The 27,240-nt window shown below is 37.9% G+C and overlaps 1 protein-coding gene across 1 annotated transcript in view; it reads left to right on the top strand.

Moving 5' to 3' along the window:
- WDR49 (WD repeat domain 49) overlaps positions 1-27,240 on the top strand; it is a 167,223-nt gene that overhangs the window by 89,942 nt on the left and 50,041 nt on the right. Inside the window, exons 9-10 of the mRNA XM_040248294.1 lie at positions 18,016-18,180; positions 21,405-21,520. Coding sequence (XP_040104228.1) covers positions 18,016-18,180; positions 21,405-21,520 — 281 coding nt within the window. The remainder of the gene's footprint in view (positions 1-18,015; positions 18,181-21,404; positions 21,521-27,240) is intronic.

The raw sequence follows: 27,240 nt of genomic DNA, 5'->3' as shown, positions 1-27,240 counted from the left end.
TGAACTGTGGTGTTGGAGAAGACTCTTGAGAGTCCCTTGGACTGCAAGGAGATCCAACCAGTCCATTCTAAAGGAGATCAGTCCTGGGTGTTGTTTGGAAGGAATGATGCTAAAGCTGAAACTCCAGTACTTTGGCCACCTCATGCGAAGAGTTGACTCATTGGAAAAGACTGATACTGGGAGGGATTGGGGGCAGGAGGAGAAGGGGACGACAGAGGATGAGATGGCTGGATGGCATCACCAACTCGATGGACATGAGTTTGAGTGAACTTCGGAAATTGGTGATGGCCAGGGAGGCCTGGCGTGCTGCAATTCATGGGGTCACAAAGAGTCGGACACGACTGAATGACTAAACTGAAGGTCCTTGATAAATATTTATCAGTAACCTTGATAAATATTTTCAAATTTTCTGTATAAAAGCTGCATTTAAATCAATCACATGATAAGTAATGACCCTTTCCTCAGCCTCTCTCATTATCACTGATTCAGCTATTTTTTAAAGACTTCTTTAAAAAAAAATTTTTTTTAAAAGAACATTTTTAGGTTCACAGCAAAATTGAGATGATCTGGAAAATAGTTGGACATGACTGAAGCGACTTAGCACACAAGAACAATATTGAGTCCTCCTAACCATGAATCTGGATTATCTCTCATTTAAATAGTCTTTTATATCATTCATCAGAGTTTTGAAGTATACCTCATATAAATCTTATACATATTTTGTTAGACTTATATGTATTTCATTTTTTTTATTAATTAATTTATTTTTTATTTTACTTTACAATTCTGTATTGGTTTTGCCACACACTGACATGCATCTACCACGGGTGTACATGCGTTCCCAAACATGAACCCCCCTCCCACCCCCCTCCCCACAGCATCTCTCTGGGTCATCCCTGTGTACCAGCCCCAAGCGTGCCGTATCCTGCATCTGACATAGACTGGCAATTCGATTCTTACATGATATTATACATGTTTCAATGCCATTCTCCCAAATCATCTCACCCTCTCCCTCTCCCTCTGAGTCCAAAAGTCCTCTATACACATCTGTGTCTTTTTTGCTGTCCTGCATACAGGGTCATCATTGCCATCTTTCTAAATTCCATATATATGTGTTAGTATACTGTATTGGTGTTTTTCTTTCTGGCTTACTTCACTCACTTTTGTGGATGTTAATGTACATTGTACTGTGATATTATTTTTTAATTCTACTTGTTCATTGCTGCTCTATGGGAAAATGATTGACTTTTGTGTATTAACTATGTAACCTGTAATCTTGCAGTAATTGCTTCCTAGTTCCAGGAAATGTTTTTGGTCAGTTCTTTAAGATTTTCTGCACAGAAGACTGGGCTTCCCCAGTGGGTCAGTGGTAAAGAATCCACCTGCAGTGTAGGAGACATGGGTTGGATCCCTGTTTGGGGAGGATCACCTGGAGAAGGAAATGGCCGCTCACTCCAGTATTCTTGCCTGGAGAATCCCATGGATAGAGGAGCCTGGTGGGCTAAGGTCCATAGGATCACAAGAGTCAGACACAAGTGAAGCAACTGAGCATGCATGCATGTACATGGAGGATCATGTCACCTGCTTACAGAGACAGTTTTATTTCTTTCTTCTCAAACTTTACAACTCCCCTCCTTTTACTTTTCTTATTGCATTATGCCGAGCTTCTGTACAATGTTGAAAAGGTATAATGAGAGGGAACATCCTTGCCTTGTACCTGATCTTAGTAAAAAAGCTGCAAAGTTCTCACTATTAAGTATGATAGTAGCTATACGATTTTTGTAGATACTTTTTGTCAGGTGAAGGAAATTTCCCTCCATTCTTATTTTATGAGAATTTTTAATCATAAGTGGGTGTTAGATAGTGCCACTTGCTATTTTTTTATCTGTTGATATAATCATGTGTTTTTTCTTTTTCATATCAGTTCAGTTGCTCAGTTGTGTCCGACTCTTTGAGACTCCATGGATTGCAGTACACCAGGCCTCCCTGTCCATCACCAACTCCTGGAGTTTGCTCAAACTCATGTCCATTGAGTCAGTGATGCCATCCAACCATCTCATCCTCTGTTGTCCCTTTCTCTACCTGCCTTCAATCTTTCACAGCATCAGGGTCTTTTCTAAGCCGTCAGGTGGCCAAAATATTGGAGCTTCAGCTTCAGCATCAGTCCTTCCAATGAATATTCAGGACTGATTTCCTTTAGGATTGATAGTTTGATCTCCTTGCAGTCCAAAGAACTCTCAAGAGTCTTCTCCAACACCACAGTTCAAAAGCATCAATACTTTGGTGCTCAGCTTTCTTTATTGTCCACCTCTCACATTCATACATGACTACTTGAAAAACCATAGCTTGGTCATAAGGACTTTTGTTGGCAAAGTAATGTCTCTGCTTTTTAATATGTTGTTTAGGTTGGTCACAGCTTTTCTTCCAAAAAGCAAGTGTCTTTTAATTTTATGGCTATAGTCACTATCTGCAGTGATTTTAGAGCCCAAGAAAATAGTCTGTCACTGTATCCTTTGTTTCCCCATCTACTTGCCATGTCCTAAAAGATGATGCTGTGAAAGTATTACACTCAATATGCCAGCAAATTTGGAAAACTCAGCAGTGGCCATAGGACTGGAAACAGTCAGTTTTCCTTCCAATCCCAAAGAAAGGCAATGCCAAAGATTGCTCAAACTACCACACAATTGCACTCATCTGACATGCTAGCAAAGTAACACTCAAAATTCTCCAAGCCAGGCTTCAACAACATGTGGAACGTGAACTTCCAGATGTTCAAGTTGGTTTTAGAAAAGGCAGAGGAACCAGAGATCAAATTGCCAATATCCTTTGAATCATTGAAAAAGCAAGTGAGTTCCAGAAAAACATCTACTTCTGCTTTATTGGCTACACCAAAGCCTTTGACTGCGTGGAAAATTCTTAAAGAGGTGGGAATACCAGACCACCTAACCTGCCTCCTGAGAAATCTGTATGCAGGTCAGGAAGCAACAGTTAGAAGTGGACATGAAACAACAGACTTGTTTCAAATCGGGAAAGGAGTACGTCAAGGCTGTATATTGTCACCCTGCTTATTTAACTTCTATGCAGAGTACATCATGAGAAATGCTGGTCTGGAAGAAGCACAAGCTGGAATCAAGATTGCCGGGAGAAATATCAATAACCTCAGATATGCAGATGACACGACCCTTATGGCAGAAATAAAGAAGAACTAAAGAGCCTCTTAAAAGAGGAGAGTGAAAGAGGAGACTGAAAAAGTTGGCTTAAAGCTCAACATTCAGAAAACTAAGATCATGGCATCCTGTCCCATCACATTATGGCAAATAGATGGGAAATAATGGGAACAGTGACTTTACATTTTTGGGCTCCAAAATCTCTGCAGATGGTGACTACAGCCATGAAATTAAAAAATGCCTACTCCTTGGAAGAAAAGCTATGACTAGCATAGACAGCATGGTGAAAAGTACAGACATTACTTTGCCAACAAAACTCCGTCTGGTCAAGGCTATGTTTTTTCCAGTGGTCATGTATGGATGTGAAGAGTTGGACTGTGAAGAAAGCTGAGTGCTGAAAAATTGATGCTTTTGAACTGTGGTGTTGGAGAAGACTCTTGAGAGTCCCTTGGACTGCAAGGAGATCCAACCTGTCCATCCTAAAGGAAATCAGCCCTGAATACTCATTGGAAGGACTGATGCTAAAGCTGAAACTCCAATATTTGGCCACCTGATGCAAAGAACTGACTCATTTGAAAAGACCCCAATGGTGGGAAAGATTGAAGGTGGGAGGAGAAGGGGACGACAGAGGATGAGATGGTTGGGTGACATCACCGATTCGATGGACATGAGTTTAAGCTCTGAGGGTTGGTGATAGACAGGGAAGCCTGGTGTGATTCAGTCCATGGTTTGCAAAAATTTGGACATGACCGAGTGACTGAACTGAACTGATGTGACCAGATGCCATGATCTTTGTTCTTTGAGTGTTGAGTTTTAAGCCAGCTTTTTCACTCTCACTTTCATCAAGAGGCTCTTTAGTACCTCTTTGCTTTCTGCCATAAGGGTGGTGTAATCTGCATATCTGAGGTTATTGATTTTTCTCCCAGCAAATTTGATTTAAGCTTGTGTTTCATCCAATCTGGCATTTTGAGTGGTGTACTCTGCATGTAATTTAAATAAGTAGGACGACAATATACAGCCTTGAGGTACTCCTTTCCCAATTTGGAACCAGTCTGTTGTTCCATGTCCAGTTCTAACTGTTGCTTGTTAGTTTGCATACAGGTTTTTCAGGAGGTGGGTAAGGTGGTCTGGTATTCCCATCTCTTTAAGAATTTTCCACAGTCTGTTATGATCCACACAAAGACTTCAGCGTTGTCGGTGAAGCAGATGTTTTTCTTGAATTCTCTTGCTTTTTCTATGATCCATTTGATGTTGCCAAATTTGATTTCTGGTTCCTTTGCCTTTTCTAAATCCAGCTTGAACATCTGGAACTTTTTGGTTCACATACTGTTGAAGCTTAACTTGGAGAATTTTGAGCATTAGTTTGCTAGCATGTGAGATGAGTGCAATTGTGCAGTAGTTTGAACGTTGTTTGACATTGTCCTTCTTTGGGATTAGAATGAAGACTGACCTTTTCTAGTCTTGGGCTACTGCTGAATTTTCCAAATTTGCTGGCATGTTGAGTGCAGCCCTTTAACAGCATCATCTTTTAGGATTTGAAATAGCTCAGCTGGAACTCCATCACTTCCACTAGCTTTGTGTGTAGTGATGCTTCCTAATGCCCACTTGAGTTCACACTTCAGGATGTCTGGCTCTAGGTGAGTGATCACACCATCATGGTTATTGGGTCATGAAGATCTTTTTTGTACAGTTCTTCTGTGTATTCTTGCACCTCCTCTTATGTCTTCTGCTTCTGGTAGGTCTATACTGTTTCTGTCCTTTATTGAGCCCATGTTTGCATGAAATGTTTCTTTGGAATCTCCAATTTTTTGGAAGAGATCTCTAGTCTTTCCCATTCTGTTGTTTCCCTTTCTTTGCACTGATCTCTGAGGAAGGCTTTTTTTTTTAATCTCTCTTTGATATTCTTTGGAACTCTGCATTCAGATGGCCCTATCCTTCCTTTCCTCCTTTGCCTTTCACTTCTCTTCTTTTCTAAGCTATTTGTAAGGCTTCCTCAGACAGCTGTTTTGCCTTTTTTTGACTTCTTTTTCTTGAGGATGGTCTGATCACAACCTTGTATACATTGTTACTAAACTCTGTCCTTAGTTCTTCAGTACTCTGTCTATCAGATCTAGTCCCTTGAATCTATTTGTTATTTCCACTGAATAATTGTAAGGGATTTGACTTAGGTCATACCTGAATGGCCTAATGGTTTTCCCTAGTTTCTTCAATTTAAGTCTAAATTTTGCAATAAGGAGTTCATGATCTGAGCCACAGTCAGCTCCCGGTCTTGTTTTGCTGACTGTATAGAGCTTCTCCATCTTTGGCTGCAAAGAATATAATCAATCTGATTTCGGTATTGACCATCTGGTGATGTCCATGTGTAGAGTTGTCCATGTGTTGTTGGAAGAGCATGTTTGCTGTGACTTGTGCATTCTCTTGGCAAAACTCTGTTAGCCTTTGCCCTGCCTCATTTTGTATTCCAAGGCCAAACTTGCCTGTTACTCCAGGTGTCTCTTGACTTCCTATATTTACATTCCAGTCCCCTGTGATGAAAAGGACATCTTTTTGTGTGTGTATGTGTGTTAATTTAGGTCTTTTAGATCTTCATAGAACCGTTCAGCTTCTTAAGCATCAGTAGTTGATGCATAGACTTGGATCACTATGATGTTGAATGGTTTACCTTTGAAACAAACAGAGATCATTTTGTCATTTTTCAGATTGCACCCACGTACTGCATTTCGGACTCTTGTTGACTATGAGGGCTACTCCATTTCTTCTAAGGGGCTCTTACCCACAACACTAGATGTAATGGCGATCTGAATTAAATTCACCCATTCTGGTGAATGATATGATTATATTGTATTAATTTTATGATAATATTGCATTGATATGATGGTCTGTATTAATATTCAGAAGTTGAACCAATCTAATGCTTCTTATGCTTTGTTGGATTTGAAATTTATTTTGTTGAGTATTTTTGTCACTATGTTCATGAGGATATAGATCTATACTTTTCTCTACTTGTATGTCTTTGTCTGATTTTGGTAATGCTGGTCTCATAAAATGAGCTTAGAAGTATTTCCTCTGCTTCTTTTCCCTGAATAAGATTGTATATAGTTGGCATAATTCCTTCCTTAAATGTTTGGTAAAACTCATTAATGAATCCCATCTGCTGCTTTCTGTTTTGAAAGACTATTAGCTGTTGATTTAATTTCATATATATATATATAGCCTATTCAGACTCCTTCTTATGTGAGTTTGGACAGATTACATCATTCAACAAATTAGCCCATTTCATCTAGGTTATCAGCTTTGTAAGCATAGAGTTGTTTAGCATACCTCTATAATCCCTTTAATGTGTATGGGGTCTTGGGTGATGTTCTCTCTTTGATTTCTGATGTTGGCAAGGTACATCTTTTGTCTTTTTTTTTACTTAGCCTGGATGGGATCATCAACTTTTAAATTTTTTTTCCTAAGAACAAGCTTTTGGTTTCATTAATTTAAATGATTTTTTATTTCATTGATTTCTATTCTAATTTTATTTTTTCTTTTCTCCTGCTTATTTATATTGTATTAACTCTTTTTTTTCCTACTCTTGTGAGGTAGAATTTTAGATGATTGATTTTAGATCTCTCCCCCCCAATATATGTATGTAGTGCCATAATTTTTCTTCTAAGCACCACTTTCTCTGACCTGGGGCTTAGAAGAAAATCTCATAAATTTTGATAAGGTATATTTTCATTTTCATTTAGTTAAAAATATTTTAAAATTTCTATTGATGTTTCTTCTTTAATCCATGCTTTATTTGAAAGGTGTTGTTTAGTCTCCAAGTGTTTGGGGGTTTTCCAGTTATCTTTCTGTAAACATTTTGAGTTTAATTTCATTGTGATCTGCAATCAGACACTGTATGATTTTTATTCTTTTAAATTTGTTAAGGGGTATTTTATGACCCCAAATGTGTTTTATTTTGGTGAATTTTCCATGAGAGCTTGAGAAAAATGTGTCTTTTGCTGCTGTTGGGTGAGATAGTCCATCAGTTCAGTTCAGTCGCTCAGTCGTGTCCGACTCTTTGCGACCCCATGAATTGCAGCACGCCAGGCCTCCCTATTCATCACCATCTCCTGGAGTTCACCCAGACTCACGTCCATCGAGTCCGTGATGCCATCCAGCCATCTCATCCTCTGTCGTCCCCTTCTCCTCCTGCCCCCAATCCCTCCCAGCATCAGAGTCTTTTCCAATGAGTCAACTCTTCGCATGAGGTGGCCAAAGTACTGGAGTTTCAGCTTTAGCATCATTCCTTCCAAAGAAATTCCAGGGTTGATCTCCTTCAGAATGGACTGGTTGGATCTCCTTGCAGTCCAAGGGACTCTCAAGAGTCTTCTCCAACACCACAGTTCAAAGCATCAATTCTTCGGCGTTCAGCCTTCTTCACAGTCCAACTCTCACATCCATACATGACCACAGGAAAAACCATAGCCTTGACTAGACGGACCTTTATTCAGTTGATTGATGGTGTTGTTGAGTTCAACTACATCTTTACTTGTTTTCTGCCTAGAATGGCTCTTTCCATTTTTGATAGAGGGGTGCTGAAGTCTCCCACTAAAACAGTGGGTTCATGTATTTCTCCTTGTAATGCTACAAGTTTTGCCTCATAGTTTGACAAAGGTTTTAGTCATATACACGTTGGTAATTATTATGTTTTCTTAGAAAATTAACCTTTGTCCTTATGAAATTCCCTGCTTTATTCTTAATAACTTTCCCTGCTTTGAAGCCTGAACATGAAGTGAAAGTGTTAGTCATTCAGTCATATCCGTCTCTTTGAGACCACATGAACTCTAATCCATCAGGCTCCTCTGTCCATGGTATTTCCCAGACAAGAATACTGGAGCGGGTTGCCATTTTCTCCTCCAGGGCATCTTCCCAACCCAAGACTGAATCCTGGTCTGTTGCGCTGCAGGCAGATTCTTTACCATCTGAGCCACCAGGGAAGACCACGTCAGAGCCTTCAGAGGACAAAGGCTCTGAAGTCTGGTTTTTCTGAAATTAATACAGCTACTTCTACTTTATTTTGCTTAATGTGAGCATGAGATACCTTTCTTTATCCTGTTCTGTAATCTCAAATTAATACTTGTAAACTTGTGGGAGCTCCCTATGACCAGCTCCTCAGAATTTTTGACTCTCAGACTTGTCCACTTTGAGCTTCCAGCAATCCATCAGTTACGGTTCTGATTTTCCTCTCTCAGCTCCCTTCCCCAGGGATTTTTTGGTTCATGAGTTTCTGCTCTGGTAGGTTGTGATTTTCTCAATCTGCTTGTTGGTCTCTCCAATTTGGAGAGCAATGATCTGCCCTATGACCTCATTTCTTGGAGTGGTCTAAGAAGAGCTGTTGATTTTTCAATTTGTCCAGCTTTTTACTCATTGTTAGAATGGAATGAAAACTTCCAAGCATGTGGCATCAGGACCTGCAAGTCCAATGCAATCTCAACTATTTTTGGAAGTACTTTTTTTTCTCAGCAATTTTTCAGAAGGAAGGAGGTGGTGAGGTTTTAGAGTCAGAGTTTCCCAATGATTTCCACTGAGCAAGTAATTTAATTTCTTTAAGCAAAGTTTTATTTTCTATAAAATAAGAATTTATAATACCTCCCTTGTAGATTTTCTTTAAAGGACAAAGGGTATTGTGTATAAAGATACATGGAGCAAAGCAGGAGTAAAAGCTAAATAAAGACTAGCCAAAAAAAGGGAAGTGATGCTTTTCTGACTTCATACCCTAATCCTTGTGTGTGCCTGGTCGTTTGGGGAATATTTTGAACACCTGAATAATAAGCACAGATGGTCACAGCCCGTGGCCCCTCTCCTGATTTACATTGCCTAAGCCTTGCTGGCCTCCTTGCTAGTCCTTGAACATGCTAAGGACACTCTGTCTCAGGGCCTTTGCATTGCTGTTTTCTTTGCCTAGAACTCTCTTCACCCAGGTATCTGTATGGCTCCCTCCTTCACCTTAGTCATATCTTTCTTCAAATAATTCCTCAGGGAAACCTCCCTGAGCCTCTAAGTTTGTACCCACTCCCAGTGATATCTGCCTTCTTCTTGGTTAGTTTTCTCCATAATGTTTTTCACTCTTAAAATTTTGTGTGTGTATGTGTGTGTGTGGGCACATGTGTGTGTATGCGTGCATGCTTTTTTTGTCTTTTAGTTGTATGGATTCCAACCTTCCTCCACTAAATATAAGGGCAGGAATTTTTCACTGTTGAATCACCAGTGCCTAGATTTTGTGCCTTGCATACTGTTGTTATTGTTTAGTTACTAAGTTGCATCTGACTCTTTTGTGACCCGATAGACTGTAGCCCATAGACAGAGGAACTGGCAGGCTACAGTCCATGGGGGGGTCACAAGAGTAGAATACTACTTAGCGACTAAACCACCACCCACAGACAGGAATACTGGAGTGGGCTGCCATTTCCTTCTCCAGGAGATCTTCCCGACCCAGGGATCGAATCTGCATCCCCTGCATTGGCAGGAAGATTCTTTACCACGGAGCCACCAGAGAAATCCTTGCATATTGTAGGGGTTCAATAAACCCAAGGAATGAATCTAAAAACTCCAATTATAAATTCATCTAGAAAGAGGTGATATCTGACAAATAAGATTTATAAATGGAGAATGACCTCCTTAAAATATTTGCATTCTTTGTCTGTACCAGTCCTCTGAGATATTATTATTCTCTTCACCTCACTATTTTCTGAATTGTAACTTCTAGAGATTTGATGCAAAATAGAAATAAAAGAGGTAGCCTGCTTTATATTATGGGACTACAAACAGCACTGACTTAAAAAAAATAAAATTATGAGCAGCAATTCAATCAAATGTCCTGATCCCTTGGTAGGCAAGCAGCATCTGCCACTGCAGTTCTGTAATTTTTGATTCTTCTTGCCTAGACCTAAAACTTGAGATGCATATAAAATATAATAGAAGTGCTTATTGTTGTTGAAATAGCAAGAAGACATTCAGGGGGCATGGATAGCACTTCCCATCTCTTACAACTGTCTGATTGACTCTGACAGCTTCAGATGAGAGAGACAAAAAGACTTATATATTCCTAAATAGCTATTAACTCAGGCGCATAAGGTGGAGCATTTCTCCATTGGAATGATTTGCTCACAAGGTCCATTTGCACTGAAGTGTAGTTATTAGGACCATGCTATTTTCTGCTCTGCAGATGCCAAAGCTTGGTCCTCAACAGTTAAGGTCTCATCTGATGAGAAGCAGTCAGGAGTAAACTGAAAACTTAAAGGGACTTGGTATTATCAAAATGTGGCATATAAAAGTGATGCCAACACTTATTTCTGGGTTTTATCACTGATAAAAACATTTTGCTATAAATATCATCTTCACCGTCTGATAGTCAAACCTCTTCATCTGCCAAGTGATGTGAAACACACTTCTCTCTCACTAGACTTTGAATGTCTTTTCACTCGTCTTGTTATTCTTGCATTCTGATATTGTCATAGTGAGAGTACATTCTGGTTAATACTGGGTGTGTGTTTGTGACACAGTCAGTCCTTATATTTCAACACATGGTTTTCCTGAAGACTGCGCCTTAAGGCAGATTGCCATAGAATGAAATCTGACTGGCTGTACACTGTTGTCATTATTGATTCGGATTTAATGAGAAATTGTGAAATGAGTAGAGAAAAGTGCTGAAAAGTGATGAATGGTATTTTGGGGCTCAGCCGGCTAAGGCAGAGGAAGGGGAGTATAAAGCATCAAAAAGCGAAGGTTCCTAACTCCTGATTGAATGTCTGCATAAGATAAAAGCATTGGGTGGATGATGAGATGCTTTGCAATGTGAATGAGGCCAGTCTTGAACAAGTAAGCACATCTTTCTTTGAATATAGTTTACTTTCTTTTTCTTTGTTTTTGTTTCTGTCAAAGAATATTTTTTAGTGAATGCTTTGCATATAATAGATCAATGAATATTTTTGAATAAATGGTTCCCAGGTGGCTCAGTGGTATAGTATCTGTCTATCAAACAGGAGATGCAGGTTCTATCCCTGGGTTGGGAAGATCCCCTGAAGTAGGAAATGACAACCCACTCCAGTATTCTTGCCTGAGAAATCCAATGGAGAGTAGAACCTGGTGGGTTGCAGCCCATGGGGTCTCAAAAGAGTCAGATATGACTTAGTAACTAAACAACAACAAAAAATTCCGTAACTTTTCTTCAAAGATCACTATCAGAAATTTCCCTTGAGGGGACATATGTATACCTAAGGCTGATTCATGTTGATGTTTAACAGAAAATAACAAAATTCTGGAAAGCAATTATCCATCAACTGAAAAATAAATAAATTAAGAAAAAGAATAAGGGCAATTAATTAAAAATTTTTTCACTTGTTTGGAATATGTTTTCATGACTTTGTCTTTAATGAATACAATCCAGTCTTAAGCAATTATGTGTAAAATCTTGTGTGATATAATTTTAAATTTCAAGCTTCATCTAAAAAGCTGGTTTCTAAAATGTAACTGTCTGCATTCATTCTCATGGCTGGAAGAAACCAAGTCATTAAATATTTTTATTAAATTGGTTTGGAGATGAAAAGTGACATGAATTCAAATAAGAGATCAGGTTATTAAGCTTAAATAGAATAGTAATACTAGCTAACTTTTATGAAGTATTTATTGTATGATATATACCGTGCTAAGTGCTTTACAAGTATTTGCTTACTTAAACCTCTTAAAAAAGATTTGAGGGATAACTATGATTTTCTCCAGTTTATAGGTGAGGAGACTGAAGCTTGTAGAGATTAAGTAATGAATCCAAGTTTAGACACTGACATTTAAACTCAAACATACTGGCTCCAGGCCCAGTGCTTAACCATCATGCATATTGCACAAACCAAAGCAGATAGAAACACAGTTACGTGGAATGATAACTAAAGTGTTAGGTCATATTATTATGAAGATCCAGGTCATTTGATCTAGAAGTTGCACTCTAGGCTATGTGGCAGCCTGGATGGGAAGGTAGTTTGGGGGAGAATGGATACGTTTATGTATGATTGTGTCCCTTCAGTATTCACCTGAAATCGTCACATGATTGCTAATCGGCTAAATTCCCTGATACAAAATGAGGTTAAAAAAAAAAAAAAAGAGTTTGTATAAATTGGGTAAGTATGGATGTTCTGTTCAGTTCAGTTTAGTTCAGTAGCTAGGTCGTGTCTGACTCTGCGACCCCATGAACTGCAGCACGCCAAGCCTCCCCGTCCACCACCAACTCCCGGAGTTCACTCAGACTCATGTCCATTGAGTCGGTGATACTATCCAGCCATCTCATCCTCTGTCATACCCTTCTCCTCCTGCCCCCAATTCTTCCCAGCGTCAGAGTCTTATCCAATGAGTCAACTCTTCGCATGATGTGGCCAAAGTATTGGAGTTTCAGCTTTAGCGTCAGTCCCTCCAATTAACACCCAGGACTGATCTCCTTTAGAACGGACTGGTTGGATTCATTGCAGTCCAAGGGACTCTCAAGAGTCTTCGCCAACACCACAGTTCAAAAGCATCAATTTTTCGGCGTTCAGGTTTCGTCACAGTCCAACTCTCACATCTACACATGACCACTGGAAAAACCATAGCCTTGACTAAACAGACCTTTGTTGGCAAAATAATGTCTCTGCTTTTGAATATGCTATCTAGGTTGGTCATAACTTTCCTCCCAAGGAATAGGCGTCTTTTAATTTCATGGCTGCTATCACTCTGCAGTGATTTTGGAGCCCCCAAAATAAAGTCTGACACTGTTTCCACTGTTTCCTCATCTATTTCCCATGAAGTGGTGGGACCAGATGCCATGACCTTCGTTTTCTGATGTTGAACTTTAAGCCAACTTTTTCACTCTCCTCTTTCACTTTCATCAAAGGCTTTTTAGTTCCTCTGCACTTTCAGCCATAAGGGTGGTGTCATCTGCATATCTGAGATTATTGATATTTCTCCCGGCAATCTTAATTCCAGCTTGTGCTTCTTCCAGTCCAGTGTTTCTCATGATGTACTCTGCATATAAGTTAAATAAGCAGGGTGACAATATACAGCCTTGACACACTCCTTTTCCTATTTGAAACCAGTTTGTTGTTCCATGTGCAGTCCTAACTGTTGCTTCCTGACTTGCATACAGATTTCTCAAGAGGCAGGTCAGGTGCTCTGGTATTCCCATCTCTTTCAGAATTTTCCACAGTTTGTTGTGATCCACACAGTCAAAGGCTTTGGCACAGTCAATAAAGCAGAAATAGATGTTTTTTTGGAATTCTCTTGCTTTTTTGATTGTCCAGCAGATGTTGGCAATTTGATCTCTGGTTCCTCTGCCTTTTCTAAAACCAGCTTGAACATCTGGAAGTTCATAGTTCAAGTATTGCTAAAGCCTGGCTTAGAGAATTTTGAGCATTACTTTACTAGTGTGTGGGATGAGTGCAACTGTGCGGTAGTTTGAGCATTCTTTGGTGTTGTCTTTCTTTGGAATTGGAACGAAGACTGACCTTTTCCAGTCCTGTGGCCACTGCTGAGTTTTCCAAATTTGCTGGCATATTGAGTGCAGCACTTTCACAGCACCATCTTTCAGGATTTGAAATAGCTTAACTGGAATTCCATCACTGCCACTAGCTTTGTTTGTAGTGATGCTTTCTAAAGCCCACTTGACTTCACATTCCAGGATATCTGGCTCTAGGTGAGTGATCACACCATCCTGATTATCTGGGTCATGAAGCTCTTTTTTGTACAGTTCTTCTGTGTATTCTTGCCACCTCTTCTTATCTTCTGCTTCTGTTAGGTCCATACAATTTCTGTCCTTTATCAAGCCCATCTTTGCATAACATGTTCCCTTGGTATCTCTAATTTTCTTGAAGAGATCTCTAGTCTTTCCCATTCTGTTGTTTTCCTCTATTTCTTTGCATTGATCGCTGAGGAAGGCTTTCTTATCTCTCTTTGCTATTCTTTGGAACTCTGCATTCAGATGCTTATATCTTTCCTTTTCTCCTTTGCTTTTTGCTTCTCTTCTTTTCACAGCTATTTGTAAGGCCTCCTCAGAGAGGCATTTTGCTTTCTTGCATTTCTTTTCCATGGGGATGGTCTCAATCCCTATCTCCTGTACAATGTCATGAACTTCCATACATAGTTCATCAAGCACTCTGTCTATCAGATCTAGTCCCTTAAATCTATTTCTCATTTCCACTATATAATCATAAGGGATTTGATTTAGGTCATACCTGAATGGTCTAGTGGTTTTCCCTACTTTCTTCAATTTAAGTCTGAATTTTGCAATAAGGACTTCATGATCTGAGCCACAGTCAGCTCCCAGTCTTGTTTTTATTGACTGTATAGAGCTTCTCCATCTTTGGCTGCAAAGAATATAATCAATCTGATTTCGTTATTGACCATCTGGTGATATCCATGTGTAGAGTCTTCTCCTGTGTTGTTGTGCTGACAGAATGTGGTCCACTGGAGAGGGAATGGCAAACCACTTCAGTATTCTTGCCTTGAGATCCCCATGAACAGTATGAAAAGGCAAAATGATAGGATACTGAAAGAGGAACTTCCTGGGTCAGTAGCTGCCCAATATGCTACTGGAGATCAGTGGAGACATAACTCCAGAAAGAATGAAGGGATGAAGCCAAAGCAAAAACAATGCCCAGCTGTGGATGTGACTGGTGATAGAAGCAAGGTCCAATGCTGTAAAGAGCAATATTGCACAGGAACCTGGAATGACAGGCCCAGGAATCAAGGCAAATTGGAAGTGGTCAAACAGGAGATGGCAAGAGTAAACGTCGACATTCTAGGAATCAGCAAACTAAAATGGACTGGAATGGGTGGATTTAACTCAGATGATCATTATATCTACCACTGTGGGCAGGAATCCCTCAGAAGAAATGGAGTAGCCATCATGGTCAACAAAAGAGTCCAAAATGCAGTACTTGGATGCAATCTCAAAAACAACAGAAAGATCTTTGTTTGTTTCCAAGGCAAACCATTCAATATCACAGTAATCCAAGCCTATGTCCCAACCAGTAACAGTGAAGAAGCTGAACGGTTCTACGAAGACCTACGAAACCTTTTAGAATTAACACCCAAAAAAGATATCCTTTTCATTATAGGGGACTGGAATGCAAAAGTAGGAAGTCAAGAAACACCTGGAGTAACAGGCAAATTTGGCCTTGGAGTATGAAATGAAGTAGGGCAAAGGCTAATAGAGTTTTGCCAAGAGAATGCACTGGTCATAGCAAACACCCTCTTCCAACAACACAAGAGTATGGATGTTAGAGATATTGATATAGGTATAGATATGTGTTTGTGTGTAGAGATAAATAAAATTGAAGCCTATTCAGGAAAAAAAAGAGGGGTCTCCATTCATTCAGTCTAATATCTGCTCAGCCTGAAGTGGAACCACCTGTTAGTTTATTAAATTGTAGAATTAATTCATGTGGAAATAAGAGAGGAGGGGGAAAGGAGGCTTTAATTCATACCAAAGGGAGGAATGAATATATATATAAAGAAATTATGCTATAGTTTAATAATGGTAATTAAACACTGAAGCTACTTTTGGTTCACTGAGAGAAAATGTGTAGCATAGATATAGTTTTACATCATTTAAGAAATTTTCTGATTGAGAGCTGCAATATCAGGGGAAAAAGGGCTACAAGAGCTCCCATGCAAATAATCAGTTCTTTGTTGAGGCATAAAGATTGTTAAATGGTGGCCCTTTCATTCAATCCTTCTTCTTTTTTTGCTTCTGGGACCTACTGCCTTAGGTGAGCATCTCTACCTGGAGTATAACATCAGCCTCTGAATGGTCTTCTCACAACCTGTTTGTTTTCTACACTGTTGCCAGAGGTATCTTCACAAACTAACTAATAAAATATGCACTTCTTCTCTCTTCCTTATTAGAACAAACAAATCATTCTGAATTTTATTTTGAGTCATACATGCCACTGATAACCAATGAGAGATATGAACCCTTTCCCAGTTAACAACAACAACAAAAACTTTATACACGCTATTATTCTCTGACATTGCTCACTAAAGAGTTCAAATATCTGTTGCTAGCTTGCATCCTCACCTGATATTCCATCATTTATCTTATTGTCTGCATTCTGGCTTCATGACACTTCTTACTGTTTCTCATGCTTGAAAGAGACTCCAAGTTCTCTCTTCTAAGCACTTTAACTATCTGGGGTACAATGATGAAACAGAGGAAGGCTTTTGATGTGTTTGTCATAGAAGGTCTAAGATTCAAACCTTGTTATAAGCTTGGGAATGGTACTTAGCTGATTAGAATCTCTATTTTATCATGGTAGAAAGAGAGTGATAACATAATTTTGCAGGGTTTGTATAAAGGTCCAGTGAGATAATGAATGTAAAGGGCTTGGCACTCATTGTTCCTACCTTCAATCCCTGATTGAGCCTGCTTACATTTTATCCCCATCCCCCACTCCAGTGAATGGATTTGGGGTTTTACTCTTTGTGTCCCCAGACCATGGAGCGCTGATACCTCTGTACTTGTAAGATTTTGGAGCATTTATTTATTTGTCTGTTTCTCTCTCTAGCCCAGTAGCACTTGACCCAGGCTGCATGCTTAAGTAACCTATATAAATTCCACTGCTGGTCCAATTAGTCCAGTTGGTCTAATTCCAACTCTGGTCTGGTCTGAAATTGTGATTTTTAAAGTGATTCTAGTGTACAAGCCTAGGCCACAGGCCCCTTGAGAGCAGAGATTCATCAGTGAAGCTCCACTGCCCACATGGAGCTGGTGCCCAGTGGATGTTCAATGAATGCCTGTAGGGTGAATGAATGAATGAGTGAATGGGTGAATGCATGCATAACAGCCAGTTTTCTAGGTCTTCTGAAAATGCATTTGATAAATTTTAACCCATTTAATTCTGAAAATGTGACACTCTAGTTTAACAAATTCCTGATAAGTTTATATTTATACATTGGTAATCAATACGTAAGTGGATAAAGTTATGCTTCAAATTTTTAAAAAATCTAGATATTGCTTCAGGCAATTTTCTACCTACATATTTTAATGTTTAGTGGTCTTTTGTTTTTTTCTTTCATTCCTTCGCATCCCTATGTCACATAAGCAAAGTAATTTTAACCTATAAATCTCTTACAGGGCATCTAACTACCTAGAGCTTAAATAAGCGGTCTAGTTGACACTGTTAAGTTTCTTACTGGGGGACTGTTAGATGTAATCCTATCCTTGCATTTGTTCTGTTGCCTTCTTCTTGGAGTGTATATGCAGATTTATATTCAGCCTTCCTGGATTCTTTGTTTTTAGTGACCCATCGATAATTATGTTGATTGTGAAAATATATGCAGTACCTTGAGGAAAGGAACTAGTGGCATTAGAAGCAGTAGTTCTAGAAATCAGCTGATGTGAAATTTTCCCCATAATGGCTGGTGGTGCTTTCTCTTCTGAATGCTAAATGAAAGCTGATATGTAATAAAAGTTTTATTTTCGTAGAGTGAATAGTGTCAGAGCATCATGACTGATAAAATCAACTTTCTCATCTAAATGTAAAAGATTTATATAAGTTTATTTTCAGTAGGATTCGATTTCAGGATAGTCTCTAGACACTAAGCTGAACAGTGGGTAAGGGAAGAAGATTCCTATCTTTTCTGATAAAGAGAATCATGACTTCATTACCTCAGTTCTGGCCTAGAAATTGAAACGTTATCAGCTTAGCAAAAGAAAGGAAATACATTACAAAAATGTCTCTAACTGTTGGTGGAACTCACTAGCGGAAATGCACAGGCTGGATATTTTGATTGAAATAAAAACGGTGAATTCTGGGACTATATTTAATTTCTCTGCAATGTTATTTTCTCATAGGTAATCAGCTCTGATGTGGGGTCGACCGTTTCCTTCTGGATGATAGACACTGGGCAGAAAGTCAAACAGTTTACCGGTTGCCATGGCAACGCAGAAATCAGCACGATGGCCCTAGATGCAAATGAGACGCGGCTTTTGACTGGCAGCACAGATGGGACCATAAAGGTGCGAACACAGTGACGCTTCTTTATCCAGATAGGAGGGGGCTAAAACATTGTGCGAGGAGACACAGCTTTGGCTATATCTGTGTTGGTAATTTTGGTTTTGGAAAAAGAGAGATGAGAAAAGGAAGAACTAAATAACTCAAACCATCTAATAACAAAGCTGTTAGGAAAATAAACCTCTGTGGAAAAATGAATAAATGATTTTTCTGAATAAATTATTTAGAATCACATCACAGCTTGTCTTACTCATTTCAGAAAGCCTTTTCCAGTGTTCTGGATAGAGGACCACTTTGGGGAATAAGAGGCCTGAATACTTTTCGTGTGCTTTAGCTAATGTCTTTGGTTTCATTTTTCTCAGTTTATAAACTGAGAAATCAGGGCAAGTACATAAACTTTTAAAATGACATGAATGCAAGTTTTTCAGAAAATGAATATCTTAAAATCAACCTATTTTGTAAATTGCATTTTTATGTGAAGGTAAGTATCAATAAGATAGTAAAGAAGGATAGTAGGAAGAACAATCAATCTTATTTATTATCTATCCTAAACTAACTGTTTTATCCTCTCAGTTATCAAATTATTATTAATTTCTTCTGGGAGGAAAATGCTATATTATTTTGCAGAAATCATCAAAATTTCAGGTAAAGCTAGATTCTTACAATCTAAAATCATGCCCACTGGTGAATCTTCTCTGCTCGCTTCAGCACTGAAAGTGATGACAGTATCGGATTGAGATGACTTGTGACACTTTGGGACAACAGAAGGCAGTTTCCCGAATAAGCTTTGAATTGTTCTTAAGTTTCTGTCATAAGTGGGATCAGAAGGCTATTAATTAGAGGTACCTCCTGTGTTAGGGTGTATGATGCATTCAAGCAGACTGCTGGGGATGGTAGTGGAAAGCTACCTAGATATGTAGGTAGGTAGGTAGTGAGAGAGTGAGAGTCGCTCAGTTGTGTCTGACTCTTTGCGACTCCATGGACTGTAGCCTGCCAGGCTCCTCTGTCCATGGAATTCTCCAGGCAAGAATACTGGAGTGGGTTGCTATTGTAGGTAGAACATTGTGGAATTTGGGGGCAAGTATTTAGGAGAATTCTAGCCTGCATTGGTTACTGTGAAGCATGCTTCAGTGAGCATCTCTGGAAATTAGCAGAATGTGACCTCTGGGAAGGATAATGGCTTGAGGTATGGACTAGGAGCATGGGTTTAAGTCAAATAACATCTTCATGGGAGAAAATGGTTAAATGTGTGAAGATAATGGGATAATTCTAATCCCAATAGTCAGGTGGAATAAAATTGAAGTAAATGGAACTGGCGTATCAGACAGTGACTTAGGCAAAAAAAAAAAAAAGTGACTATCTCACATACCAGTCCTTGGATACAAGACTGGACTTAAAAAAGAAGGCAACCGATTAGATTGTTTTTATCCCTATGTTGGGAAGTAACTAGTCATAGAGTCCAGGGTAGGGCAGACTTGTAGATGGTTGCAAAACTGGTCTCAGTTAAGGGGCTTGATAGGATCTGGGGGCAGTCAAATCTTTATACTACTTTTCTGTGAGTATTATTTTAGGCGGGCTTTATAAAAGCCCTGTTTAGAGGAAAACAAGGTGATGTGGGTGAAGAGCATGTATACCCCTCAATGTCTCAGCTTGAGTGCTGACATCTTAGAAGTTAATGTGAATTTAGTATTACAATCACAGCTTTTGAAGGTACATTTATCTTTATCACAATAGCACAATAGAATTCTGAAATCTGACAACTTCTGTGTAGGATGCATAAATCAAGGTTGAGCTGCACAGGCCATATTCTAAAAAGAAACAAGAATGAATGATATTTTTCCAATCACATTTATAATTTAGAATCCCAAATCCAGTACTTATGCAATCAAAGATTTAAAAGTATTGCCCTATTTATCATGGTTTTCAAGTTTCTGTTTTTAAATTAATTGTTTTGAATAATGTATGCACACAATAAAATTTTAAACCTAAAAGATATATATAGTGAAAAGAAAGTGTCTTTCTCACCCCTGTTCCCTTCTCCTCACTTGTGGCTACCAGTAGTACTAGTTTCTTGCACATCTTTCTAGACTGTGAGCATTAGACCGATTTATATGAAAGCAAACAACAACAAGAATAATATTAATTAAATTTTATTGCATATTACTATGAATCATGCACTGTCCTAACCACTTTACACACACACACACACACACACACACACACACACACACACACCCCTCTATATGCTTGGTACTATTATTATACCAGTTGAGAAAATTGAAACCTAAGGAAATAAACAACTTGCTGAAGGTCCTATGGCTGATTGGCTTTGGACAGTTTGGACAATTGGAAATGACCCATTCTTTGTAATAGTTGCATTATATGCTACGGTAGAGATATTCCATATTTGGATGTTCAATTCCTTGTTAATGAGCAATTAAGTTGATTCAAATTTTTAGCTGTTATGAACAATGCTTCCAGAAAATCCTTTAAAATACATAATTTCACATATGAGTATCTCTGAGTAATGATTTTCTAAAAGTTGAACTTTTGAGGCAAAATGTATATGGATTTTCATCTCGATAGAAAGTGCCAACTGCCCTTTGATGATGTACCAACAATGTTTCGTAGCAGGGCTTAGTTTTAACAGCTAATTGCTTTCTCTCCCGAAGTGAACCGATTGGTCAACATCCTTATCCCACTGCCTGAGGAGGTAAGCTAGAACTGCTTGTGCTTCTGTGGATGTGGGTCTGGTACACACTGTCAACAGGAGGTTTTATTGTAAGATAGGAAACCTAGGACATGATGACTGTATTTCAAGCTCTGTATTATATGTTTACAATTCCAAGCATCCCTGAAATAAAGGGATAAATGAGGAAATCAAAGTTTAGAAAGATACTTGGAGAAAGAAACAGGATTTTGACAGACTCCAAAATGAGGCTTTTCATGTTTTTATACTGCCTCCCCCTTAAAAATATACACTGATGTATTGCCTTTGAATCAACTATTATCAGAGTAGACTGATAAGGTTACAAATAGAGTAATAAACATATGAGATAAATTTAAGTGGTGAGAAGGCTTTAATTATTATGCGTCTCAAGTGAATCAACCCTAGTGCAGAACGTAAACAAAAAAGTGTAAAATAATCCTATTACATCTCATTGCTGTACTCACTGAGAAGACATTTTCTTTTCTTATCTCAAAGCTGATTTTAACTTCTCTTTTAAAGGTCTGGGACCTCAGTGGCTGTTGTCACCACACACTCAATGTTGGGCGAGCGGGAGCTGTGGATATTTCACACATCCTGGTTCTTAAGAAGACAATCCTAGTTACAGGCTGGGACAGGTATGATAGACGTCATGCAAAACTCTAGGAAGGTAAAAGGAGAGGTTTTTATAAATCCCCTGAAAAAAGGAATGGCTACCCACTCCAGTATACTTGCCTTGGAAATCCCATGGACAGAAAAGCCTGGTGAGCTACAACCCATGGGGTTGCAAGAGTCAGACACGATTTAGAGACTAAACCACCACCATCACCACCACCACAAAAGAAAAAAGAATCCAGAAATCCTGTTTTCTGAGTCTTCGACTGATTTAATCCTAATTCTGAGTCTTTAACTTGCTGGTGACCTTGATGAGTGAAACTGTTTGGACCTGGCTGGATGCTTAATGAATAAAATATTTTAAGATCATGTAGCTTGAGAGGCTTTGAGGAGTGTTAACAGTGCTTTCTCCTGGCTTTAGGAACCTGTCTTTTTCCTTAACCATTCTAGATAGCAACATAATACCACTTCCTGAGTGTTAAATCTGAAACTTTCCCAAATTTTATAGTCAATAAATTCTTAATGTATAAACGTCATTCCTTCAACTGTAAAAGGAACTATTTCTTCTTCTCAGTTTCAGTTTCAATTGCAGCACAAGAGGGGAGCAGCCTGCTGAAATCTGTGTTAGCACCTCCGTCACTTCAGAGTAGAGAAGAGCCTTTCACATTTCACTTACTGTATTCAAAGAGCAGTTTTTCCATTTCATTATAAAGAAGATTACTTTGTTTTCCTCTTTTCCTGAGAGAACTAATGGATCATAAACAGGGCCTTTTCTATGGTGTTGTATAAGCCCTAAGAAAATTGAAGTGTGATATGTTTCAAAAATACATTGTCCATAAATTCAACGGTTCAAGAAATATTGCTCTAATAGGTAATTTGCCCAAGATTATTCACTATAGAAATATGATTGTAATGGTTTGAAGCTAGGATTAAATCAAATTTTATACCTAGAAAATAAGTAATATTTATTTGGGGATTTTTATCAAACTTAGGGAAGGGTTGTGTCTAACGCAAATGTGAACATACTAGACTAGAGAATACAGTGCCACACAGAGCTTAGTTTTCAGAGGTAGTTTGACTATAAGGAAAGAAATTATAGTTCAGATTGTTCTACTTGCTATTAAGAACTAATTTAATCATCCTCACCTTTGAAAGAAAGCTTCTTCATATCCATGGGAGCAATCATGATCCATCAATAACTCATAACTGCTCTGGTAGACTATGGCCTAATGCTCTCTGTAATTAGGCTATGGCAATGAATAAGTAGAATTATCTAGTATCATGGCAGAGTAGATGTGTAGTATATAGCCAATTCACTTTAATTTTGCACCTATCAAAAAGAGCTTTAAAAATTAATGTGTTGGTCAAAACTTTGGAGACACGATTTTCTTAATCATATTTTTTAGACATCCATGGTTAGAAATTATCATCAAATGTAAGACATTTAAAAAAAATTGGTCACAGGGTTAAATTTCTAAAGATTAGATATATAGAGTAATCTAAAAGTGATTTAAAAAGAACACCCAATGATCTGATCTGTATTGGAGGTGATCACTTTCTGTAACCCTGGGGAGGAATTTTGGGGGAGATTGAAATGAGTGGAGGAAAACATCACTCTTCTCATTTTTCTCCATCTTTTCCACCTTCCATAAGGTTGTCAGGACTTGGATCCTGTAGTTGGAATTGAAAGTTGAATGACTATGTTCCCAGTTATATTGTTTTACTTTCATATTGATGAATTTGAAAATGATATTTTTATATTTTCTAAGCAAGATGTCTTACATTAGGATGGATTTTGCAAGATCTTTGCAGGGAGGTGTTTTTTTTTTTTTTTTTAACCAAGAAGCATTTAACAAAAGAGGCAAGAAAACAGGTAAGTTGTTTGGTATGTCTTGGGGAGGATAGTCCATTAAGCCAACTCCCTAATAGTTTAGTGACTTGAGAAGAAATAAGTGGGAGTTTGAGAGTCTTTATTAAGCTTTCTTTAAAATCCAGAGGAGGCTCTTAAGTTATACTGTAACTTTAACTTTAGGCTTTATTTAAATAAAGAAATTGGTCTGATAATTCTGTCCAAGATGGAATAGAAATTACATTTATTGAATTCGGTACATAAATATGCCATCAATTTATTTTATTCATAGAGCTTTGTAGCATTATGCACTTTACATACATTATCCAACTTAATCCTTAGCTTCATCTTGGAAGGCAGGCAATATTTTGTAGATATCTCTAATCTCTGTCGTCAGCTCTTATCTTTCTAAGCTCACTCATTCATTTGCTTGCTGGATGTATCTGACTGTAATCCCAAATTCTTCACATTCTAAACTGAGTGTATTATGCATGAAAGTGAAAGTGATAGTCATTCAGTCATGTCCAATTCTGTACGACCCCATGGGCTGTAGCTTACCAGGCTCTTCTGTCCATGGAATGCTCCAGGCAAGAATACTAGAGTGGGCAGCCATTCCCTTCTCCAGAAGATCTTCCTGACCTGGGGATAGAACCCAGGGCTCCTGCATTGCCGGCAATTTGTGTATAGTCTGAGCCAACATGAAAGCCCATTTTACTCATTTCCTTTCCCTAAACCTACTTTTCTCTTAGATTCAGAGCTTCAGTTAATAGCTAGACATCCTAGTCATCTACCTGGTCATCCTTCTTATTCAACTTCACAATCAAGTAGTCACTAAGCCTTATCTCTTTTCTAGTCTAAATATTTTTTTCAAATCTATTTCCAATACTACTAGACTGTATACTTCAGAGCATCGTTTCTATGTACACGAAGGTCACGGCCTTCTCATTTGTCCTTTTCTCTAGTAAATGTCTCTCTTTTACCTCTTAAATAGATTTACTCATTTAAATGATTTCTACAGTGATTTATTTCTATAATACCATTTATCTATGTCACTTCATTGGTTCAATGATTTTTAAAATGTCTACAACAAAAAAACCAAAGCTCCCTGTGTCCCAGACCTATTCTGAGCTTCATTTGTACACTCCATTCTTGGGTAAATTCTAAACTCAAATAGAAACCTGCTGTCAGAGTGTTCCTATATAAGCCGTACCATTTCACACTCCCGTTCTCTCCCTTTATCTAGAAATCTCTCTCCAAATATTTTTCATGTAGTTAATGTTTATTCTTATTTGAAGTCTCGTTCACATATCTTTTCTACCAGAACCTTTTCCTTTCCTCCTATGGTGGAAATACGCCCCCATTTGTCTTTGTGTTTTCTAATTTCCTGCACTTTATTTAACCTAGGAATATAGCTATTGAACATTAATATGTATGTACATCTAATGTATGCTTATTAGATGTTATGTGATACTTGTTGAATGACTTAACATTTATTGAATAGATAGAAATCTGAAGATTAAAGAGATTAATTACCCATGGTCACACTCCAAATAAGAGGAAAGCAGAATTGATATTCAAATCTATTCTTTCATTACAATAAGCCAGAAAACCAAGTATTACCAATTCTCTTTCACGAAGGAGGAGGAGAGGCTTGATGAGTAACCTGGCCAAACCTAGGAGGCAGCTGAGTTAAAAGTTTATGCCAAAGTGCATGCTTTTTCTACTATTCCTGAATTACTGATGGAGTCATTAAATCATGGGAGATCAATTACATTCTTTTAAAGAAATAATTTGCCTAAGTTGATCAGGTCAATCAAAGCTAATGAATCAGTTTTGCGTATTTGAAGGGAAAAAAATACCACATATTATCAACTTAATAATACCTCAGAATTTTATCTTACCATAATTTTCTCCTTTCCTTTCCACAAATATCTTTAAACTGCACCTAGATGGAAAACATGGAGTTAGGAAACATGGTGTGCTGAATGTGAAAAAGCAGGATTCCTTTGCTCAAGGGCATCATGTTCTAATTGAGGAGTTGATGCATACAAGGCAGGATAGGGAAAATGCCCCTTTCTGCTAAGCAAGGCCTGAATCAGAGAGCCCATTAGGTTGTTTAGGAATATAGCCATTCATATCTAGAGATTACTTCCACTGGAAAAAAGAACCCAAATTCAGATATTCTACAATATGTTTCTTATCATCGTAAGCAAAATGTACTGAGAGACAAAGCTGTAAATTGACATCGCGTCAGTTAAAAAATGCTCGGTTAAACACCTAACCATGTTTATGTTGGTAAAACTAAATGAAGAGATGATGAACTACCTTTGCATTTGTTAAGTAGTCATATGATATGTATAGTTCTGGTAAAATCAAATAAATGATCATAATGAAGTTTAAGATTTTATCTTATTTTTATGCCCTGAAATTTTATGATTCAATATTTACAACTCTCTATAAAAATAAAAATAAGTTTTTCATTTATTTCTCTTCTTTCAGTTAAAGGAGAAAACTTTGTTTGTTTTATGTCTGTAAAATATATAAATATTTATATAAATACATATATATAATATATAAAAATATAAATACAAAAAAGAGAATTTTCATATAATTTCAAATAATTCTGAAAATATGATTGATAGTAGCATTCTTCACAGAATTCTTTAAAAAGTAGGTGCTCAATGAATAGCTGTTGATATAATTCTATTTCTAAAAGTATTTTTTAAGGGAATTGAAATTAGGGATTTGAAGTTCCTCAACAATAAAACTTACCTATCACAAGATATTAAATTCTCAAAATAATTGCCTTGCTAAAGAACTGTATGTAATCTTATATATGACTCAATCATTTTTTATTATTAGGATGAGAATCAGAATGAGCACTTCCAAAGCTGTGACTTATTCTGGATAATCTTGCTGGAGGCTGGATGGGGGCGAATATGTGTGAAATTCACAAATAACCCTCAAGACTAACTTTGTGATGGTTTCAGTATCCAAAATTGGGCTCCACAAATTTTAGGAAAAAGCATGAAAAAATAACTGATTTATTTTGAACTCATTCCCTACCTTTGAGATAACCTTTTTATTCTAAAAACAATGTATATGTTCTTTTGGACTAACAAGACATGAACAATTAATCTCTGAAGGAACAGATGTGTAAAATGCATGTCTGATTTTGTGACCCCATGCACTATAGCCTGCCAGGCTCCTCTGTCCATGGGATTTCCTAGGCAAGAATACTAAAGTAGGTTGCTATTTTCTTCTCCAGGGGATCTTCCTGACCCAGGGATCGAACCCATGTCTCTTGCATCTTCTGCATTGCTAGGTGGATTCTTCATCCAACTGTGCCACTGAGAAGCCCCAAGAGAACAAATAATTGACTTTGTTCTTTTGTTCTCAATGTGATAGTTTCTACATGACAAATTTTGGTAAAATTCATTATCCTATCTCATTCATCCTAGAAGAGATTATTTTTTAACACATTAAAAAATTTATTTTTGCCTCTTGTCAGGCAAACTAATTTTGCTTTCTCAGAACTGGTCATTACATCTAAATTCTGAATTAGAGATAAGGCCGTCATCAGAAGAACGCAGTGACTCAGTAGCAGTCTTCCCAGGACTTCAGATGTGAGGTGTGGAATGCAACTAGTAACCTCCTTCAATGTCAGAAAGAACACATCTCTCAGACTCTTAAAATGGCCTAAAAATTGGCTCGTTCTGCACTTCAATTTTACTCTTGGCAAAAGCACAAACTTAGAAAAAAGTTATCTTGGAAATGTACAAAGTAAGAAATACAGTGTGGATTCTGAAGGTATTTTAAGGATAACTGTCATTTCAAATGAAAGTTTCAGGTCAGGTTTTAAGGGAAAGTTGGCAGCTAATTAGCTTCTCACCG

This window comes from Oryx dammah, unplaced genomic scaffold (genome assembly GCF_014754425.2).
Source record: "Oryx dammah isolate SB20612 unplaced genomic scaffold, SCBI_Odam_1.1 HiC_scaffold_2, whole genome shotgun sequence".
Lineage (NCBI taxonomy): Eukaryota > Metazoa > Chordata > Mammalia > Artiodactyla > Bovidae > Oryx > Oryx dammah.
Note: the sequence above shows the minus strand (reverse complement) of the source record. Positions and strands in the feature narration are given on the sequence as shown.